The sequence below is a fragment of the Vipera ursinii genome (assembly GCF_947247035.1).
Source record: "Vipera ursinii genome assembly, chromosome: 3".
NCBI lineage: Eukaryota > Metazoa > Chordata > Lepidosauria > Squamata > Viperidae > Vipera > Vipera ursinii.
The window spans coordinates 173,734,218-173,753,001 of record NC_139516.1 but is presented as its reverse complement, the minus strand read 5'-3'; the positions used below and the strand labels follow the sequence as shown (position 1 = coordinate 173,753,001).

The 18,784-nt window shown below is 36.5% G+C and overlaps 1 protein-coding gene across 1 annotated transcript in view; it reads right to left on the bottom strand.

Moving 5' to 3' along the window:
* The window catches only part of LOC310638956 (lipoxygenase homology domain-containing protein 1-like), a 215,031-nt gene that overhangs the window by 101,723 nt on the left and 94,524 nt on the right, over window positions 1–18,784 (bottom strand). The window contains exons 26-27 of the mRNA XM_083360317.1: window positions 8,973–9,198; window positions 127–281 (exon numbers count right to left, since the gene is read on the bottom strand). Of these exons, the coding sequence (XP_083216443.1) occupies window positions 127–281; window positions 8,973–9,198 (381 nt within the window). The remainder of the gene's footprint in view (window positions 1–126; window positions 282–8,972; window positions 9,199–18,784) is intronic.

The following is an 18,784-nucleotide window of genomic DNA, read 5'->3' as shown; positions in this document are numbered from 1 at the left end:
GTGTCGTTTTCGGTTTTAGCCAACATAATTCGAGCTTTATAACTCAAATTAAGATTACCTGAATCATTAATGCAATTATGTTGTCAATTAATTATTGATTCCAGTCAGATGTACATTTTTCTTTACCTGACCACGTTGAAATGTGACTTTATTAGTGCTTGACTTCTGAAGTTTCCGTTTTCCAGAATCTCCTTGATTTCCAAAGATAGTGATGTACACATTCGAATTAGTTTCTGCACCTGGCTGTGTCCCGGTGAATACACTGATCTTGTAGACTACCACTGAAATGGAGACAAAATGTAGTGTCTGTGTGCATTTTTATGTTGTTCATTGCTCAGCAGGTTGTTCCAAAGGTGCTTTTTAAAGAGGTAACTGACTTTCTTGTTTTTCTTTGAAGACGTTTCACTTCTCATGCAAGAAGCTTCTTCAGCTCTGACTGGATGGTGGGAATGGAAGGATATATATTATATTTATGTAATCAGAGGTGAAAAAGCTTCTTGGATGAGAAGCAAAACATCTTTAAAAAAAGGGGGAGTCCAGTTGCCTCCTGAAAAAGCACCTTTAGGACAGCCATGACCTGGATGACTGAGAATCTCCATAGACATTTGCTCAGCAGGTATTCATACTAACTTGAGTATTATGACTAGAGAAACTTATTGAACATTGAATATATAATTGCTTTTAAAGGAATCCTGCCTTGTTCTAAAGATAACCAATTAACTGGTAGCTTACAATGCTAACTTCACAATAAAAAACTAAGCATCAGGTGATCAAGTGATTTGAGCAGAGAAAAACATGTATTTGTATCTATTGAGGAAAAAAGGGAAAAATCAACAGACTAAACTGGAACCTATTGATCACAAAACAAAAAATTCAGTGAGGCAAAGAGAAAAACAAGCAGTAATGAATTGGCTGGAACTACAAGCACATTAGTGTCCATGGGTTTCATGCTGGAGACCTACTTTCACAAATGCTGCTGCTCCTGCTTATAATGATTCAGAGTTAGTTCAGAAATATACATGTATGTATGACTGTGAATGGAAGCTTAAAATCACACATTGAATAGGACGTTGGCTGTATTTGGGAATTTTAACAAATATATTTTGTTGCTGTAAAGGATTCATAGGATAGATAGATAGATAGATAGATAGATAGATAGATAGATAGATAGATAGATAGATAGATAGATAGATAGATAGATAGAATTGTGAGTCTTTTAAAACATCAAAATATATTTGTTAATGTTCCCAAGTACTACAACATCCTAATCAATGTGTAATTTTAAGCATCATTTTTAAGAAGGAAGTAATTCTGAAGGCAGCTGGCTACTAACCAGTAAAGCTTATTTCACAGAAACCCAGCACTAAGATGACAAGCATTTAAAAACTAATTTTTGGAAACATGCAAAATTTAAAATCTTTTACTGTCTGTTCTGTACATGTTGACAGGATTCAGTAAACAACAGCTGTCAGAGTGAAGTTGATAATAAAATACATGATTCATTAACAAACAAATACGGGGTAATAGGCATTGCCTTTGAAAGGTTAGACGGGGGTAGGCAACCTTGGCTCTTTTATGACTCATGGACTTTAACTCCCAGAATTCCTGAGCCAGCTGGCTCAGGAATTCTGGGAGATGAAGTCCATGAGTCATAAAAGAGCCAAGATTGCCTACCCCTGGGTTAGACAAAACCAGAAGAAATCAAGCACTCACTCTCTCTCCAGTCGATAAGCACATACATTGAGGAATGATTGTGAGAAAATCTTGATCACTGGGTTTATTGGTCTGAAAACTATAAGTATTTTGAGTGTAGTGACAGATTTATCCTGAGGTCAGCTTCTGATTATATTACACTGAGTATCTATTCAACATTAAGACTACAGGATCTCTAACTGTACGCGTGAACAAAACACAATTCTTAACACAAAGACTAGCTACTCTGAGCTGAGATTTCTATAACTGAGATTGTGTGCTTGATCATTCATTGTGATGGATGCTCCATTTCCCTCTTGAATAAGAAAAATTTAGATGCAAGTCCTAGAAAACATATTCGTCCAGGCCTGTTGTGATATTTCCTGAAGATAGGAAACAGCATAAAAATATGACAGATAATAATCTGTTTACTCATGCATGAGCCCATATTAATAGAAATAGATGACCATGTAAGTCCTTTCAACCTAAGCCCGTATTGACAACATACCAACAAATTGTCAGGTATAATCCATAGCCTGAGTTGATTCACAGATCTTAACTTTCTCCCATTTTGAAAACTTCAAGAATGGAATAGCTAAGTTTTCACATAGCCATTCTTAAGCATATCACACTTTTATTGCATAACACATTTTAAAACAAGTGAAACAATGGTTTGTCCTAAACTGAAGCAGCACAAATAACAAAAAAAAAATATGATTCTCACCAGGGAAGCAGATAACAGGGAAGTAGTAGTCCACAAAATATTAGTCAACTGTTCAAAAGTCAGGATTTCAGGCCAAAATTAAAATTATCTTCTTGGTCATTTATAGGATAAGCAAAAATAAACAATCTGTCACATACATACAGGCCTGTTTCTGCCTATAAAAACTAATTTAAAACAATGGCACTCTCCATTCTGCATAATTTTATCATTGTTTGAAAGGTTATGCTTTGTTTTATTTTTTCTCTTTCTGTAAAATAAGATAAGATAACCTTTATTGTCATTTTTTTACTGTGGACAGAACGGCACACATCAAAAATGAAATTTAGTTGCCCACTCTCAAAGTGAAACACATACATGACACATACCTAACCATACTATATACAACATGTGTATAGACCCACACCTCTACATTACATAACAAAATAAATATTAAATACTGTCCATCTTGAATATATAACAGAAGGAGGAAGCTTGAGAGTTCATAAGGTTAAGGCTGTATGGAATGAAACTATGGCTGAATCTGGATGTTCTGCTATGGATACCATGAAGCCTCCTCCCAGAAGGTAACAAGGAAAACACATCGTGAAGAGGATGTGTAGTGTCCCAGATAATCTTACAGACCCTGCTAAAGCAACGCTTCTGTGCTATGTCCTGGATAGAGCAGAGGGAACTGCCAATGATCTTTTCGGCCATCCTCACCACTCTGCACCACCTTCCCGTCTGAAGCAGTGATGCTTCCAAACCAGACTGTGATGCTTTGTGTTAAGCTCAGGAATAATTTAACATTAGATCCCTAAATAATATTTCAGGTTTAGGCAAAGCTCTCTATGAACACCAATTAGCAGTCAGAAAAAATGATGAAAATTCTTTAATTTCACAACATACAGACAGATTTAACCATAGTTTCAATTGGGAAAATGTGACAATCCTAGACTAGGCCAAGTCCAAAAATTCCAGGTAATGTCTAGAAGCCTGGCACTTTGACAAATTAGCCATCAATAGACACATAGACATTAACAACATCTATAGATTATGCAAAAGAGACAATCAACCAGCCCAGAAGGGAACAAAAAGACACAAGCAACTCTCCACAAGCAATCAGCATCCAGATCTGCATAGATTAACTCCAACTTTAACATCAGACCAACAATCAATAAATACCCCAATCAAGAAACTGCCAAAGAGACAACAGTAGGCAGCCCAATAAAATAATATCTAAGACCATCCCTACCAACATTGACAGAGCAAGCCATTAGAATATAAACTGACAGCAAACCATGCTCCTTACTAGCACTAGTTTGGGTAATAAAACATCTGTAAGAAAGCAAGAAAGCTCAGAGAGCATCAAGGACCCCTCATTTCAACCCTAATCCACAAATATTCTCTTTTATTGGAAAGTACTCTATCTCCAGTTAAGGCCAATCTAGCTGTGGTAATAGAATTTACAAAACAAGGCTGTGCTTGCATGATTCAAACCAGATGACTACTTTGTAGCCTGGTATAGGAAACTCTGTGGTGATTGCTTAACAATTTAGTATGTTGTGCACACCATAAAAATTGGGATAACTGCATAAAATGTAGCTTTGTTTATTGCAGCTGTATCATACTGCAAACCTGAAGTGACTCTACAGCTTATCAAACCTTGTTTTTTTGTGTGTGTGTGTGTGTGTACGTATGTGTTTATATGACTTTTTGACAACTTTATTTATACATTTGATAAATAAATACTATCACTGCTTATAAAAATGAGATTTTCATATTGGATTAAAAATAATGTAGAATAATTTTTATTACATATGCATGGAATCCAGTTTATATTTTCTGTTTAACATGTAAAGGTCAAAGGCAGGACACAAGTTCTAAGGGTTTAATTAAAACATAAATATTCTAAGTAAGTGTCATTCATTCATTCAGTTAGTTAGTTAGTTAGCTAGCTAGTTAGTTAGTTAGTTATATTTCCTATTTCTTCACTGTCCATCTTTCTCAGAGAGGGGCTCTTAGTGGTGTACTATTTAATTAATATAACATAAATTAACATTAAAATATTAAAAGTAATTTAAGACTAAAAATCTAAAAATTATAAACTATAGCATTATAAAATTTCAAGGAGGTAAAAAAAATCCAAGATGGGCATTTAGCAATAGTTAATACAGATTCTCATGGTATCAGCCAACCGCATGGTTGCATGGTTCTCTGTGTCCCCCATGCAAGGTTGCACAGCCAGGTTTTGACTTTTTTGAGGAAAGCCAGGAGAGTGGGGGTGAGGTGGAGTGTCAAGATGTTCCATAATGCAGGGGCAATGACAGAGAAGATTCTATTCCTAGATTGTGCCAGTTGAATTTCTTCTTCATCATACCTTTCCTGCCTGATCAAATGATGGTGTAATGGGGTAAAGCCAGTTCCTTAGGCAGCCTGACCTTATACCATGTAGGACTTTATAGGTGATAACCAACACCTTGAATTGGACCAAGAAGCAAACTGGCATCCAGTGTTGTTCACTGAGCAAAGGTGTCATATGAGAATCTTTTTGAGCACCCAATATAATTCACATGGCCACATTCTGATCAGTTGATGCTTCCAAATCCTTTCAAAGATAGCCCCATATTGGAATAATCCAATCAGGAGATGGACAGGGCATGAGTGACCAAATGGAAAATTTTGCTTTGCTGATGGGAGCAACTTTATTACGTCAGAATGTAATGTCCTCCAAACTAGCTGATTATAGAATTGGCCATAGATCCTCTGGGTCTCTAGATACTATATCTTTCTCATGGCTTTCACTGTGCTAGTCATAAAATTCAAAAACATTTCCAAACTTTTATGTACCAGCAAGGGAAAACAAACTATAATTTGTATAGCAGTAAAGCATGTCAATATGTAAGGTATTACAACCATCCTTCAGTGCCACATTTTCTGTTATTTTGCAACAGTTTGAAGCCATTGAACCTTGAATTTGGTGGCATTAAATAAGAATCAAACTGCAGTATACAGGGAATTGTAGGAAAATACAATTTACTAACTCAAACAAAAGTCTAAAGATATTTCTTCTAGCATGTAGAAATTAGTTTGAATAGCTACATTCACTCACTCTCTGAAATACCCAGGATCAAGCAATATAAATAAGAACAGAAATTAAACAAGTTTAATTAATGCAATCAAGATTGTACTTTCTGAGGTGAAGGGGCAATGCTTTTTCATTTGAATATTTGTGGTGCTAAGAGATGGGCTTTAATTAAGCTGTTATGTCACATAGGCACAGCACTGTTGTATTCCTGAGTCAAAACAGTCCAGGAAGAACAGATAGTATCTATAGCCGAAGAAAGGCAAACTCAAAGCATGAAAGAAGTACTGATGAAGGTAAAGAATTTATTCTCAAGCTCTGCTTTGCTGTCTGATATGCTTTCACATAGGTCCATTTTATTGTACAACTGTCTAATTTCTTTTGCACTGCCTGTATTCCTACATGGTAATTTTTTAAACTTTTTATAACTTGTTCCTTGTTCAACTTGCCTTCCATTCTGACGGATATTAGAAATATCCTGCCTGCAACACTAACTTTTCTGTTCAATTTTACTCAGCCTGGAAAGATTTCTATATAGTTTTTTTTTCACTACAGTGGTTGCATTTTAACATTGATTGTGCCCCGAACCAGGATTTGGGGGCAAATGGACATGGGGAAAAAGGAAAGAAATGAAAGAAACAGAAGTGAAAGCAGTATGATTACTAGAAGAAATAGTATTAGAAAATTTATTGAATCTTCCAATAAAATAAATGGAAAATAGGTGTAAGGAAAGTATAAGGATATAGGAGCTGCTTGAAACAGATCACCACAGAAATGTGTGTAGTTATCCTAATGGAAAATATGAAAATGGTTGCATGCTGTTATGATGAAGTGAAAGATGCTGTGGATGAGGAAAACCAGAAAAAAATGACTGATAAATCAAAATGATAAAAAGCAAAAGGCATGTATAATGACAAGAAATGATCACTGTAAACAGTGATGGAGAAAGGAACACAAAAGAAGAGAAACTGACATGAATGTTGATAGGAAAAAAATGTTTTAAAATTTGGTAAAGCAGTCTAAATCAGGAGCCTTCAACAGACTGAATTGAATTAAATATTAAAGTGATAGGTTTATCACTTTATTTGGGATGAAACTAAAATAAATAAATAAAGTAAAGAAATGCTGGAAGGAGGTCTTTGGAGATATACAGTATATAAGAACTTTTGAAGAGTATAACTGAAACAAATGCACTAAGTAAATCAGAGTATACATGGTATCTGTTAAATATTCCCTTCATCAATCCAGAAATATGCATTTTCAGTAGAAATTGTTTTTTTCCCCAGAGGTATCTGCAGGGAATATAAAAAAAAGTAACCTGTGACTGCATGATCAAAACACCAACCCCCTTTTTTTTACATGTATTAAATTTGCAAGTTAAAAGGGGAGGGGTGAGGTTTGATTATGTGCTTGCAGCCTCTGTGTTGATCCCTGCTTTCTTTGGAACAGCTTTTGCCTAAAAATGATAATGACTGTGTCTTTCACCATTTCCCAAAATATTAATAAGTACTGGTTATTCTAGAAGACGTTGGGGTGTAGAGTAACAATGTATTTTATAGCAACAAAATATTATTATTGTTTACTGTATCATTGTAGCTTCATTCATTTGTTCATTGCCTGGGAGAAGGGAGGGAGGGGTGGAGGGAGAGACGGAGGGAGGGTCCAAGAAAATTAACAAAAAGAAAGATATAGTAAATCTTGTGAGATAGTGTAAGTGGAGAAATGGTAAAATATGTACATTTTGCTTATGAAGTTGTATCTAATTTTGTGTTTGGCAGAATCCTGATTAAAAGGGGATGAAATACGAAACTGAGCAAAATTTTAAAAGTGCAATATGCCTTGATGCTGAACAGGACATACAAACCAAATATTTATTCTTCAATAAATATATAGAAAAATATATGAATGTGTGATTGAAAGTTTTTTTTGAACATTTGTTGATTTAGAGAACACATATAATAAAATGAATAAGTATGAATTATAAAATGTTTTGCCTTAGTATCAAGGTGAAGGTCAATTGCTGAATACAATAATAGTGGTAACAAAGTGGAAGTAAACCATGTGTGGTAGAATCAATGCAACCCTCACCCCATGGTTCAGCACTGAGCAGGAAAATGAATGTATAATTAAATGTCTAAAGCATGCTTTTGATGTTAGGGAGGTTTGTTTGGGATGCTTATGTATTTGAAGACAGATGATGCAATATTATTGAATGAAAAACCAAGTCATTAGCAGTGAAAGTTACATAGATTGTGTTATGTAACAAGGATTATAGAACTGAAAATTGAAACATCAAAAATAAAATTAATGTAGACAGGGAAAATACTAAAAAATAATTGCAGGTTATACATAAATGAAATATTGATAGAACAAGTAGATGATTTATATACCTTTTTAGAGGGTTTACTAAAGATAGATGTATACTGCTCAAAAAATAAAGGGAACACAAGATAAGACATCCTACTATTAAATACAGTATATTGTGTTGTTTAAGTGTTCCCTTTATTTTTTTTTGAGCAGTATATTTTTAGACATGAGGATGCTTGAAGAAAGGCAAGTTAGCATGTGCTCTATTATGAGGAATGAATGTCAAAAGAAGCAAAAACTGTGCACACCTACCTGCTTTCTTATATGAAAATCAGATCTGAGAAAATTACAAGAAACATAGAAATCGAATGCAATGGGAATAGGTTACTTATTAGTACAGTATGTATGATAAAATTACTAGAGAATCACGAATTAATACATGCTGAAAAATGTAGAATGAACACAAACATGATCAATCTGTATTTGGGAGGATTATTTTTATTCGGGTGGAGCTTTATTACCTGGTTTTATTGTTATTATGAACTATCTAGAGTCTATAGACAATATAGAAATGCTGTATAAATAAACATATTAGTGAAAATCCCATAGTACAGTTTTTAAATTGTTTTTAAATATAATGTTAGATTAAATAACATTGGCCTGGCTGATTGCACAGTTCCTCTTAACTTCTACCATTATTAAATTCTAATTCATTTGCTAAAGTAATTTACATTCTTATTTCATTCAATGTGCGTAAGACTGTGCAAATAAGTCTTCCCTAACACACAATATTTAGATAAATGTAACTTGCCAAATTTCAGTCTTGTCAAATAAACTTTATTAAAACAGTTCTGAAAATGTAACAGATTTCCTCTGTACTACACAAGGGAGTGTATTAATTTATATTTTTCACGTAATGCTTAAGTGAGGATAAAGAAGTTGCTAGAACAATCCATTGATCTTGGGACATTTTAAATATAGTTCTGGATAATAAGCACTTGGGCTATTTAGTATTTTGAATAATAGTAGGTAAGTATAATCCCCTAACATTTAAAGTTTTCCTACTCTTATTTCACTACTCTCATAATACTGTGATGGATAATAAGATGAATAATAAAAGATATGTAATTAAGTCTAATACGCAATACACATATATCTAAATAAAAATATTATATATTATAGACATACATGGTAAACATTCTTTTTTAGGCCTTCTAATTGGTATTTCTCTCCATGTGTCTCCATCTCCTTGGTCTTCAGATAACCAGCAGTTGACAGGAAAACATATTTCTTGCTCAGATGGCAAATTCATCTTTTGAAATCTAATTTCATTCAGGTACCAACTGGGATTTTTTCCACTGTTGTCATGGCCAATTCGGATTTTATATGGTTCTCCAATATTTTTTAGGTTAATCTGGAAAATATAAATAGATAAGGAAAGCTTTCATTATATTTCACTTGACTGTACAGATAAATCTAAATAATTAAATGAGAGGAAACCAAAATGTTAATAAACAAATCCTCCAATAACTTTCATTAACATAAAATAAAAATAGCATATTGTTCAGAAGGCCTGGGGGAGAATAAGAAGGTCATAGTCTAATGATGAAAAATGTACTAACATAGGTAGCTTAACTTTTCTCTGGACATTTTTCTTAGGAGACTACAGTTGAAGGACAATTACTAAAAGTTCCCTCACCCTTATTTAGAGCTATTGGCAAGAATTGAAACTGAAAAGAGATTTGGAGAAAAGCTCTATTGCTCATTTTGGAGCTTATGTAGGTACATATTGTATGTCATAAACATATGATGCTCTTTTAAATATTGAGGTCCCAGGCCACATGATTATAACATTCTATCTAATTCTACTAAAATTTTATATTCAGAGATGAGACAACTGATTAAAGTTTAAACTAAATGTGTTAATGGTCTTAGTTATAGCTTTACTCTAAATATCATTGCTATCCTGCTTAAGGATCATTTTGCTGAAGTATAAATGTACAGTATAGATTTATTCAGAGTGGTAACACAAGATTTAGTGATTAATTATCAAAAACCTCTTGCCTTTGCTGCATTAATCCTAAAACAATACATTTAACAAATATATTATTACGCTAGGTCAAAGCAATAACATTTAAACAGTTAAATAAAATGAAGAGCCAGTATGGAATAGTGGTTAAAACATCAAGCAAGAAACTGGAGGACCATGAGTTCTGGTCCCATATCCAACTGGATGACCTTGGGTCAGTCATCTTCTCTCAGTCCTAAGAAGTAATAGCAAACCACTTTTGAAAACATTGCCAAGAAAACTACAGCAACTTGTCCATGCAGGCTCCAAGACTTGGACACAATGGAATGGAGGGGAAAAAATGACAGAAGGAAACTTGGAGTGGGGAACCTATAAATGTGGTAAGGATAATATTGAATTCACTGACAATACATTATGCCAAAGATAGGATATTGGATGAGTAACCACACAAATGACTTCTTGTAAACATGCAGTGAAGCTACACTTCTTTATTTCTTTCTGCTGAACTAGTTAAAGATGTAATGCAAAGTATTATTATATGCTGAACTAGTTAAAGATGCAATGCAAAATATTATTGGATTTTGTTTCCTGGATTTACATATTATGGTAAGTACCAACCTCATTAATTTCTAGTGTATTATTCGAAACCAGGTTTTTGTAGAAGATGACCAGGCTGAGCCCAAGGGTGGGGTCAAATGCATTATCAGTCATAAGTCCCTAAGACTGTTAGAGATCTAATTCTAGCCCACCTTGAGTTCCTGTAACTCTTATCTACCACCAGTTTGCTTGGACTGTTAGTAGTTCAGGTTTGTGCAAAGAGTTTAAGCTTGCAATACATTTTTATACCCATTTGAACTGCCTGGATCTCCTGATTTCCCTGGCACTTGACAATTTTGCTGTTAACTTACTAACTACAGCTATGCATGATGTGCAAATAAATGCCCAGCCTGCTTGTAGTTTCCCACCTTATTCCTAGTCTGATTGTTATGTTCCTCCCAAGCTCACAGGAACAAAGAACACATTCTTTATAAAAGGAAGAGAGACAAACTATGATTATTTTGCTTGTCGAAAATGCAAACTTTAGTTTCATCAACACTCTAATGCTAAAATAATTAAACACAGGTGACTATAATCATCATATTACATATACATGGATGCCTCTGATAGTCATGTTGTATTTTGAATATATGTCACATCCAGCCCAAGAATGACATAGATTAAGCCAGCCAAAGTTCAGTTCTTTATTTGCTTACACTCAACAGACAGAATCTTGCCAAACTAAACCCTTACTACTCACACCCTAATGGATATACCTTGGGATATTTTAGGGAGTGGTTATCCTAACTCTTTTCCTCTACCTCCTATTCAGCTTTGGGCTGTGTTGCTTCTTATCTGCCCCTCCCCCATGGAATTTTCCCCCTCATTCTTGAAAAACTGCCACATCAATGTAACGCATCACACCAGCCTCTTGATTTATTTCTTCTAGTGCTCCCCAGCATCTGATATATTGGGAGGAACGACACTTCACTGATTGGTCCCTCTATATACTATGCACCAAGGATATCCAGGACCTGCAAAGGTGACCGTAGTGAATGTAAAGCCAAATGGCAACCAAGATCACCCACAGAACATTTGTCTTTGGAGTAGCCTTTCTCATCAGAGGGGCTACTACACCTTTGGGAGATGAGAGGCAGCCCCTTATCTCCAGAATGAAGTAGGAAAACTTTTTTTAAGCTCACAGTTAGTACTGAATTCTATAGACTGAGTTGAAAAATGGGCCTTACTGAAAGTAAGGTCTCAATGAGCAGCTTTTACAGAATAATATTTTAATAGACCACAACCCTGAAACCAAGAAAATAGGCTCAAACAATAGCTGCTACAAGAACAACCTTAATGTGACTACCTGATAACACATGGCTGACTGCACGCCTTTGATAGCCTTGTTTTCCCCTCCTGGGAAATGAACCTGCTCTTTTCCTCTTTTTCCCTTCAATAATTCCTAACAGCCCAATTTCCACAGTCAGCAATGTTCCCCACCCCAAAATCCTGCCAACTCCTGACTATCAATCTCATAATCCCTTTCCTTCCTTGAAAAGATTGAAAATTAGCATTTGAGTGACACTCTGCAATTTTTCCTTGTTACTATACCAAATTTCATATCATATTTGTGAATTCCTGGTCTTGCATCATAAAAAAACTGGCATCCTTCAGCAGCAATTTCACATTTAAAGATTTAGAAGCAATGTTCTTTACATCAAGGCTGTTCACTCTGCTCCTTCAGAGTACGTAGGAGTGTTTGTATTATATTTTCATCCATTAGTACAGCCTATCTGCCCGTATATAAAAAAACTGACAAAAACCACAAATTCATCTGTACATACATAAACATCTATCTGTACTGAACAGTCTGTTCTGAATCTTTAATTTGTTCAAATTTCCAAATTATTGGGAAACAACCAAAGGATATGACAGGTGTCATTTGTGTGCAAATTGACAAAGCTTTATCTTCAATTCACCTAGTGTTCCAGTTACCAGCTACCTTTATTAAGGGGGGGGTCAAGGGTGGGTTGGGGGGATAATATTGTAATTTTTATAAAACTTTTCAATAAAAAAAAGAATATTACTGCAAGTACGATGCAATAAGAGGTGTCCTTTCTGTCTTCTTCTATTTTATTTCACTATTGCAAACAATAAAGATGCTTATACAGGGACCTCTGGGTGGCGCTTCAGCGGCGTGGACGGTCAAAATCGACCGCCAGCCCTCTGACTCTGTAAAAGCCACGGAACAGGCGACAATCAGCTGTTCCGCGGCTGAAAACCCTTCCCCTTGGGCAAAGAGGGGAAGGGGAGACTCCAGGTAGGGGTAGAGCTCCCCTAGAGCCCCAGAATGTTTATTCTTGGGCTTGGAGGGTGAGAGCTCCCCCGAAGCCTGGAAACGCTCCGGATCAGAGGATTTCTCTGCTTCAAAGCAGAGAAAGATGCTGAATCCACTCCTGCTGGACTTGACTTGATCTGATTGCTATCTTGAGGAATTAACGCAGGCAGACCGGATGCGGGAGCAGTATAAACAGCAAGTATAAGATTTTAACTCTGGAATCTCAACTTTCTTTTTGTCATTTTAAAAAGAAAGGGAAGATGGTGCCTGAATGATTCTTTGTAACAAAGAATCGAAAGTGCTTTGAAAGTGAAAGTGGCTGTTTGGATATTGAAAACTGTAAAGACTATAAGAAAATTATAAGAACCTAAAAGAATTTTAAGAAGAGAACAGCAAGACTATAAACATTTTGACTTGATTAATCTTTTTGAATACAGAGAATAAAATTGATTTAAGATGTCATTAAAATCGTCAAAACCTGGGCCCCCCAGGAGTGCAGGGACTTGGCCAGCACAGCAATCAAACTTACAGGCTTTAATGCCCCCCCCCCAAACTTTGACATTAAAAGACCTGCAGGAAGCTTTGAAATCTCAAACTAAAGAAATAAATGATAAGATGGAGAAAATAGAAAACAAGATGGAAAAAATAGATGAAAAAATGAATGATAAATTTGAGTTAATGTCAGAAGAGATTGGAGAAATTAAAGAAACTATGCAGATTAAAAATAAAGAAATAAGGGAAGATATTCTATTGGCATTTCAGGGACTGGCACAACATATTCAAAACATGGATGATCGTATGGAAGAATTAACTCAAGGCAATATTGGTTTGGAAGATAAGATGACTGAGGCTCAAAATAAAATGGAAAAGATGGAAGATGAAACAGTAATGCTACAATATAGAGAAATGGAATTTGCTTTAAGAATTAGAGGACTGAAGGAGAACAAACAGGAAAACCTGAGAGAGATACTGAGAGAGATATATTATTTAATATATATTAAATAATAAAATACCTATGGGCAATACCTAGACATACAATAGGAAATATAAATGTGGAGCAGAAACAAGATGTGATTACTTATCAAGAACTTCTTAGGATGGAAGGGAATATTTTGAAACTGAAACCTTTAAATGTTTTAAAGGAAGAAAAAATAGTACAGACTTGGTTTCAGTTTATACAATTACAAGCTAGATGGATAGAAGATCAGAAAATTGGTATAGTAAAAGCTGATGAAAATTTGATAAAGCAAATTAGAGATCAAAGTCAATCGCATATAAAAAGGTTATATAATGCTCTTATAGAGATTGATTCAGAATCGGAGTTAGTTAAAGATTGTATGATAAAATGGGCTCAGAATAGTCAAGAGCCCATAATGATGGATACTTGGGGAAAAATTTGGGTTAGAAATGTAAAATTTACACAAGCACAAAACCTAAGAGAGAATTTTTACAAAATGTTTTATAGATTTATTTATTTATTAATTTATTAAATTTTTATACCGCCCTTCTCCCGAAGGACTCAGGGCGGTATACAGGGCAATAAATATTAAAAAGCAAAGTACAAAAGTTAAAAAACAATTAAATAATTTATGCCCAATCTATACAATAGTTAAAACCATATTAAAAACCCAACCCCAAACCCATCAGACCAGGCCGGATTGCTCAAATAAATAAGTTTTTAGATCCCGCCGGAAGGAGCGGAGGTCGGGGGCCATCCGGAGCTCAACCGGCAAGCGGTTCCACAGGTCTGGCGCGCCCACAGAGAACGCCCTCCCCCTGAGGGCCACCAGTCGACATTCTCTGATCAGAGGCACCCTGAGGAGGCCCTCTCTGTGGGAGTGCACTGGACGGAGGGAAGTTGACACCGGCCGCAGGTGCTGCCGTAGGTAATCTGGACCCATGCCATGAAGGGCTTTGTAGGTCATTACCAGAACCTTGGATCTCACCCGGAGGGCAACCGGCAGCCAATGCAGCTCGCGGAGCAAAGGTGTAACATGGGAGTATCAGGAGACTCCCAACACAACTCGCACGGCTGCATTCTGCACCAGTTGGAGCCTCCGAGTGGTCATCAAGGGCAGCTTCATGTAGAGAGCATTACAGTAGTCCAAACGAGAGGTCACGAACGCATGAGTGACTGTACGCAAGGCATCCCAGTTCAGATAGGGCCGCAACTGGCGCACCAGGCGAACCTGGGCAAAGGCCCCCCTAGTCACAGCTCCTATATGATCTTCTAAAGAGAGCTGTGAGTCTAGGAGGACCCCCAAGTTGTGTGCCCTATCTACGGGGGGCAATATCTCACCCCCCCATAGCAAGAGATGGAGTAATCTGAATTTCCCAGGATGCCGGCACGAACAGCCACTCAGTCTTGTCAGGGTTGAGCCGAAGCCTGTTCCTCCCCATCCAGACCCGGACCACCACCAGGCAATGGGACATCATGTCGAGGGCATCACTGGGGTGGTTTGGGGTTGAAATGAAAAGCTGGGTATCATCAGCATACTGATGATACCCAACTCCAAAACCACGAATTGGCATTTAGATCCTAAAAAGTTAGCATGTATGTATCCAAATCAACCACCTAAGTGTTGGAGATGTGGTAGTGAAGAGGCAACTTATTATCACATATGGTGGACATGTAAAAATGTTAAAGCCTTTTGGATAAAAATATGGTGGATTTTTCAGAAAGTCTTTAAAAAAATAAGATTTACTCCGCAGCTATTCTTATTGGGATTTATTTCGGATTGTACTGTTATAGAAACTAAATTAATGTTACACTTAATAATGGCAGCCAGACTGTTGGTGGCGCAACGTTGGAAGAAAGAAGATTTACCTACAATAGAACAATGGATACTTAAAGTAATGGACGTAGCTGAAATGGCAAAAGTTTCAGCATATTTGAAAGAACAGTCACAAGAAAAATATATTTTGGAATGGAAAAGATGGATTATTATATTCAGAACAAATATGGGACTAAAAAGTTTCAAATAGCATATGAATAATTTTTACAATTATAGAAGTGTTATTATAATTACTTTAGTTTTGTTATAAGGGAGTTAAAGGGTAGAAGGTTTGTTAACGTTGTAATAGATATTTAGCATATGTTTGCATAAGATTGCTATATGTAATACTCTGTATTCTGCTTTGGGAAGTCCGGGGGGAAGGGAAGGGGGGAGGGTTGATGGGGAGGGGGGGTTATTATTAAAAAATTTGTAAAACTTCAATAAAAAAAAAGATGCTTATACATACATCACTGTCCACATTTCTTGATATTTGCACCTTATGTAAATGTATTTCTAACATGCCTGCAACATGCGGGAAGTAGGGTGCAGAATTATCTTTCATTCATAGCCACTTCACATCTTTATCAAGAACAGGGGTGTCAAACTGTTGGCCTGAGGGCCGGACGTGTCATCCAGAAGCTGCGCCCACCCCATTGCCGGCAATGGCGATAAGGCTCTGATACATTGTGCGATGTCATGTGACGTTGGAAGTTTGACATGTCTGATGAAGAACATCCAAGTTACATTAGAAAACAATAACACCTAAAAGCTGTTAATATATTTTGCGCATTTATATTGAAAATAGAAACAACATTTAGGGAGATCTGTGTATAGATCCAGAGAACCAAGGGAATGGCCCATTTATTCCCTGTATTATATAACAATGAATTTTTAGAGTTATTCATAACGATCATGTGAAGTACTAATAGATCACATGAACTACTAATACTTTACAATGCCTTGGTAAGGCCACACCTGGAATACTGCATCCATTTTTGGTCACCACGATGTAAAAAAGATGTTGAGACTCTAGAAAGAGTAGAGAAGAGCAACAAAGATGATTGGGGAACTAGAGGCTAAAATATAGGGAACGGTTGCTGGAATTGGGTATGTGTAGTGTAACGAAGAGAAGGGTGAGGGTGACATGATAGCAGTGTTCCAATATCTCAGGGGCTGCCACAAAGAAGAGGGAGTCAAGCTATTCTCCAAAGCACCTGAAAGCAGGACAAGAAGCAACGGATGGAAACTAGTCAAGGAGAGAAGCAACCTAGAACCAAGGAGAAACTTCCTGACAGTTAGAACAATTAACCAGTGGAACAACCTGCCTCCAGAAGTGGTGAATGCTCCAACACTGGAAGTTTTTAAGAAGAGACTGGACAGCCATTTGTCTGAAATAGTATAGGGTTTCCTGCCTGAGCAGGGGGTTGGACTAAATGACTTCCAAGGTCCCTTCCAACTTATTACTATTATTATAACTAATACAAAACCAAAGCTTTTAGTTTTGAAATTTGAAATGGATTGACTTTGGGTAATTCCTTTTTGTAATATGTTTACTTCCAGTGACTACATAGGGGGCTAAGCAGTGGTGGGATTCACCCAGTTCACACCAGTTCAGCAGAACCGGTAACTAATTTTTGTTGCCCAGGCCCAGAATGGATTTCTGGAAGTGGCATCCACACAGAGAACCAGTTGTTCACATATTTGAATCCCACCACTGTGGCTAAAGTTTGTCAACACAATGAAGGTGTATAGTTCATTGCATGCAAACAGTCTCATGTTCAATATTCAGCATCCAGAAATATCCCTCTAAGAACTTTGGACAGCTTCAGACAATTAAGCATCCACCAGATTCTGCTGAAGTTCAGCTTTTAAATAGAAACAGACAATTGGGAATATTATTGTTTTTCTGGAGCTAGGCACACATGCTACAACTATTCTGTTCAAATTCTAGGCCTCCACAAATCTCCATTCCTGACCCAATTTTACAAACCTCCAAATTTTGAAGGGAGGAAGCATGGTAGCAATTTAAAAAAGTTATCTAGGCAAAGTTATCTAGTTATCTAGTCTGCTGCCGGGAACGATCTCCCATCGCCCAGTACGCTCACACAGAGAGGGCCTCCTCAGGGTGCCGTCGGCTAGACAATGTCGGCTGGCGACCCCCAGGGGGAGTGCCTTCTCTGTGGGAGCGCCAGACCTATGGAACCAACTTCCCCTTGAGCTCCAGATGGCCCCGGATCTCCGGTCCTTTCGCCGCAGCCTTAAAACATTTCTTTTCCATCAGGCTGACCTGGACTGACAATAGGGATTTTAAAATGTTTTTTTAAATTTTTAACTACAATTTGAATTTATTCTATTGGGGCTGTTAATTTAATTCTTTTTAACTTTTGTATCATTGTATTTTATTGTTGTTAGCCGCCCTGAGTCCTTCGGGAGATAGGGCGGCATATAAGTCCCAATAATAAATAAATAAATAAATAAATAAAGGATCATATTGTAAGTGCAATATGGAGAACAGAAGGAAGGGAGAAAATCAGTGAGTGATAGGTCTTACCTCAAATCAAACTGAGTTTTTGTGATCACTGCTCTAATAACTGACTCTGGAGAATGGGGAAATCTTGGTGATAACATTTTTTACCACTTATTTCACCTGAGTCACATTTTCTCACCTGGTAATATGTTTTGGTATAGAATTCACTTGCTAATATAGCCTAGTGCAGGCATGCTAAACTGCCGGCCTGTGGGCCGGATGTGTCATCTGGAAACAGCACCCACCCCATGGCTGGCAATGGGGAAAAAGTCACGATACGTTGTGAGACATCATGTGATGTCGCAGGTTTGACATGCCTGGCCTAGTGAGTATTTTATAAATTAATATAAATTAGTATTTTCTGTTTCCAGCTCAGTTCGTGGCAAAGTGCTCTGAAAAAATCCATATAAATTAATCTTGCATATATTCAGCTGAATTCATGATAATGTATTCCAAGAAATGCATTCAATTTCTTATTTCTTATGACTCTCCTGTCTTTCCATAAAACAATCTCAACATATACATGAAATCTGAAAGGAATGTTTACAGAGATTTTCATCACATTTACTTTTCAAGAAAAGAAAAAAAGAGCTTAGATTGAAAATCCTTGCATCATTCTCTATAAAATATGATGCACTTCACTGCAATCTAATAATGTAGTTTGCTTATAAATGTCATATATTCTTTCAAAAGACAAAACTGAAACTGCTTAGGTTTTCTCATGACAGGCTACTAGAGAGTATTAGACTATAGAAGATAGATGACTTGCAAAAAAGACCTAATCAGGCTATC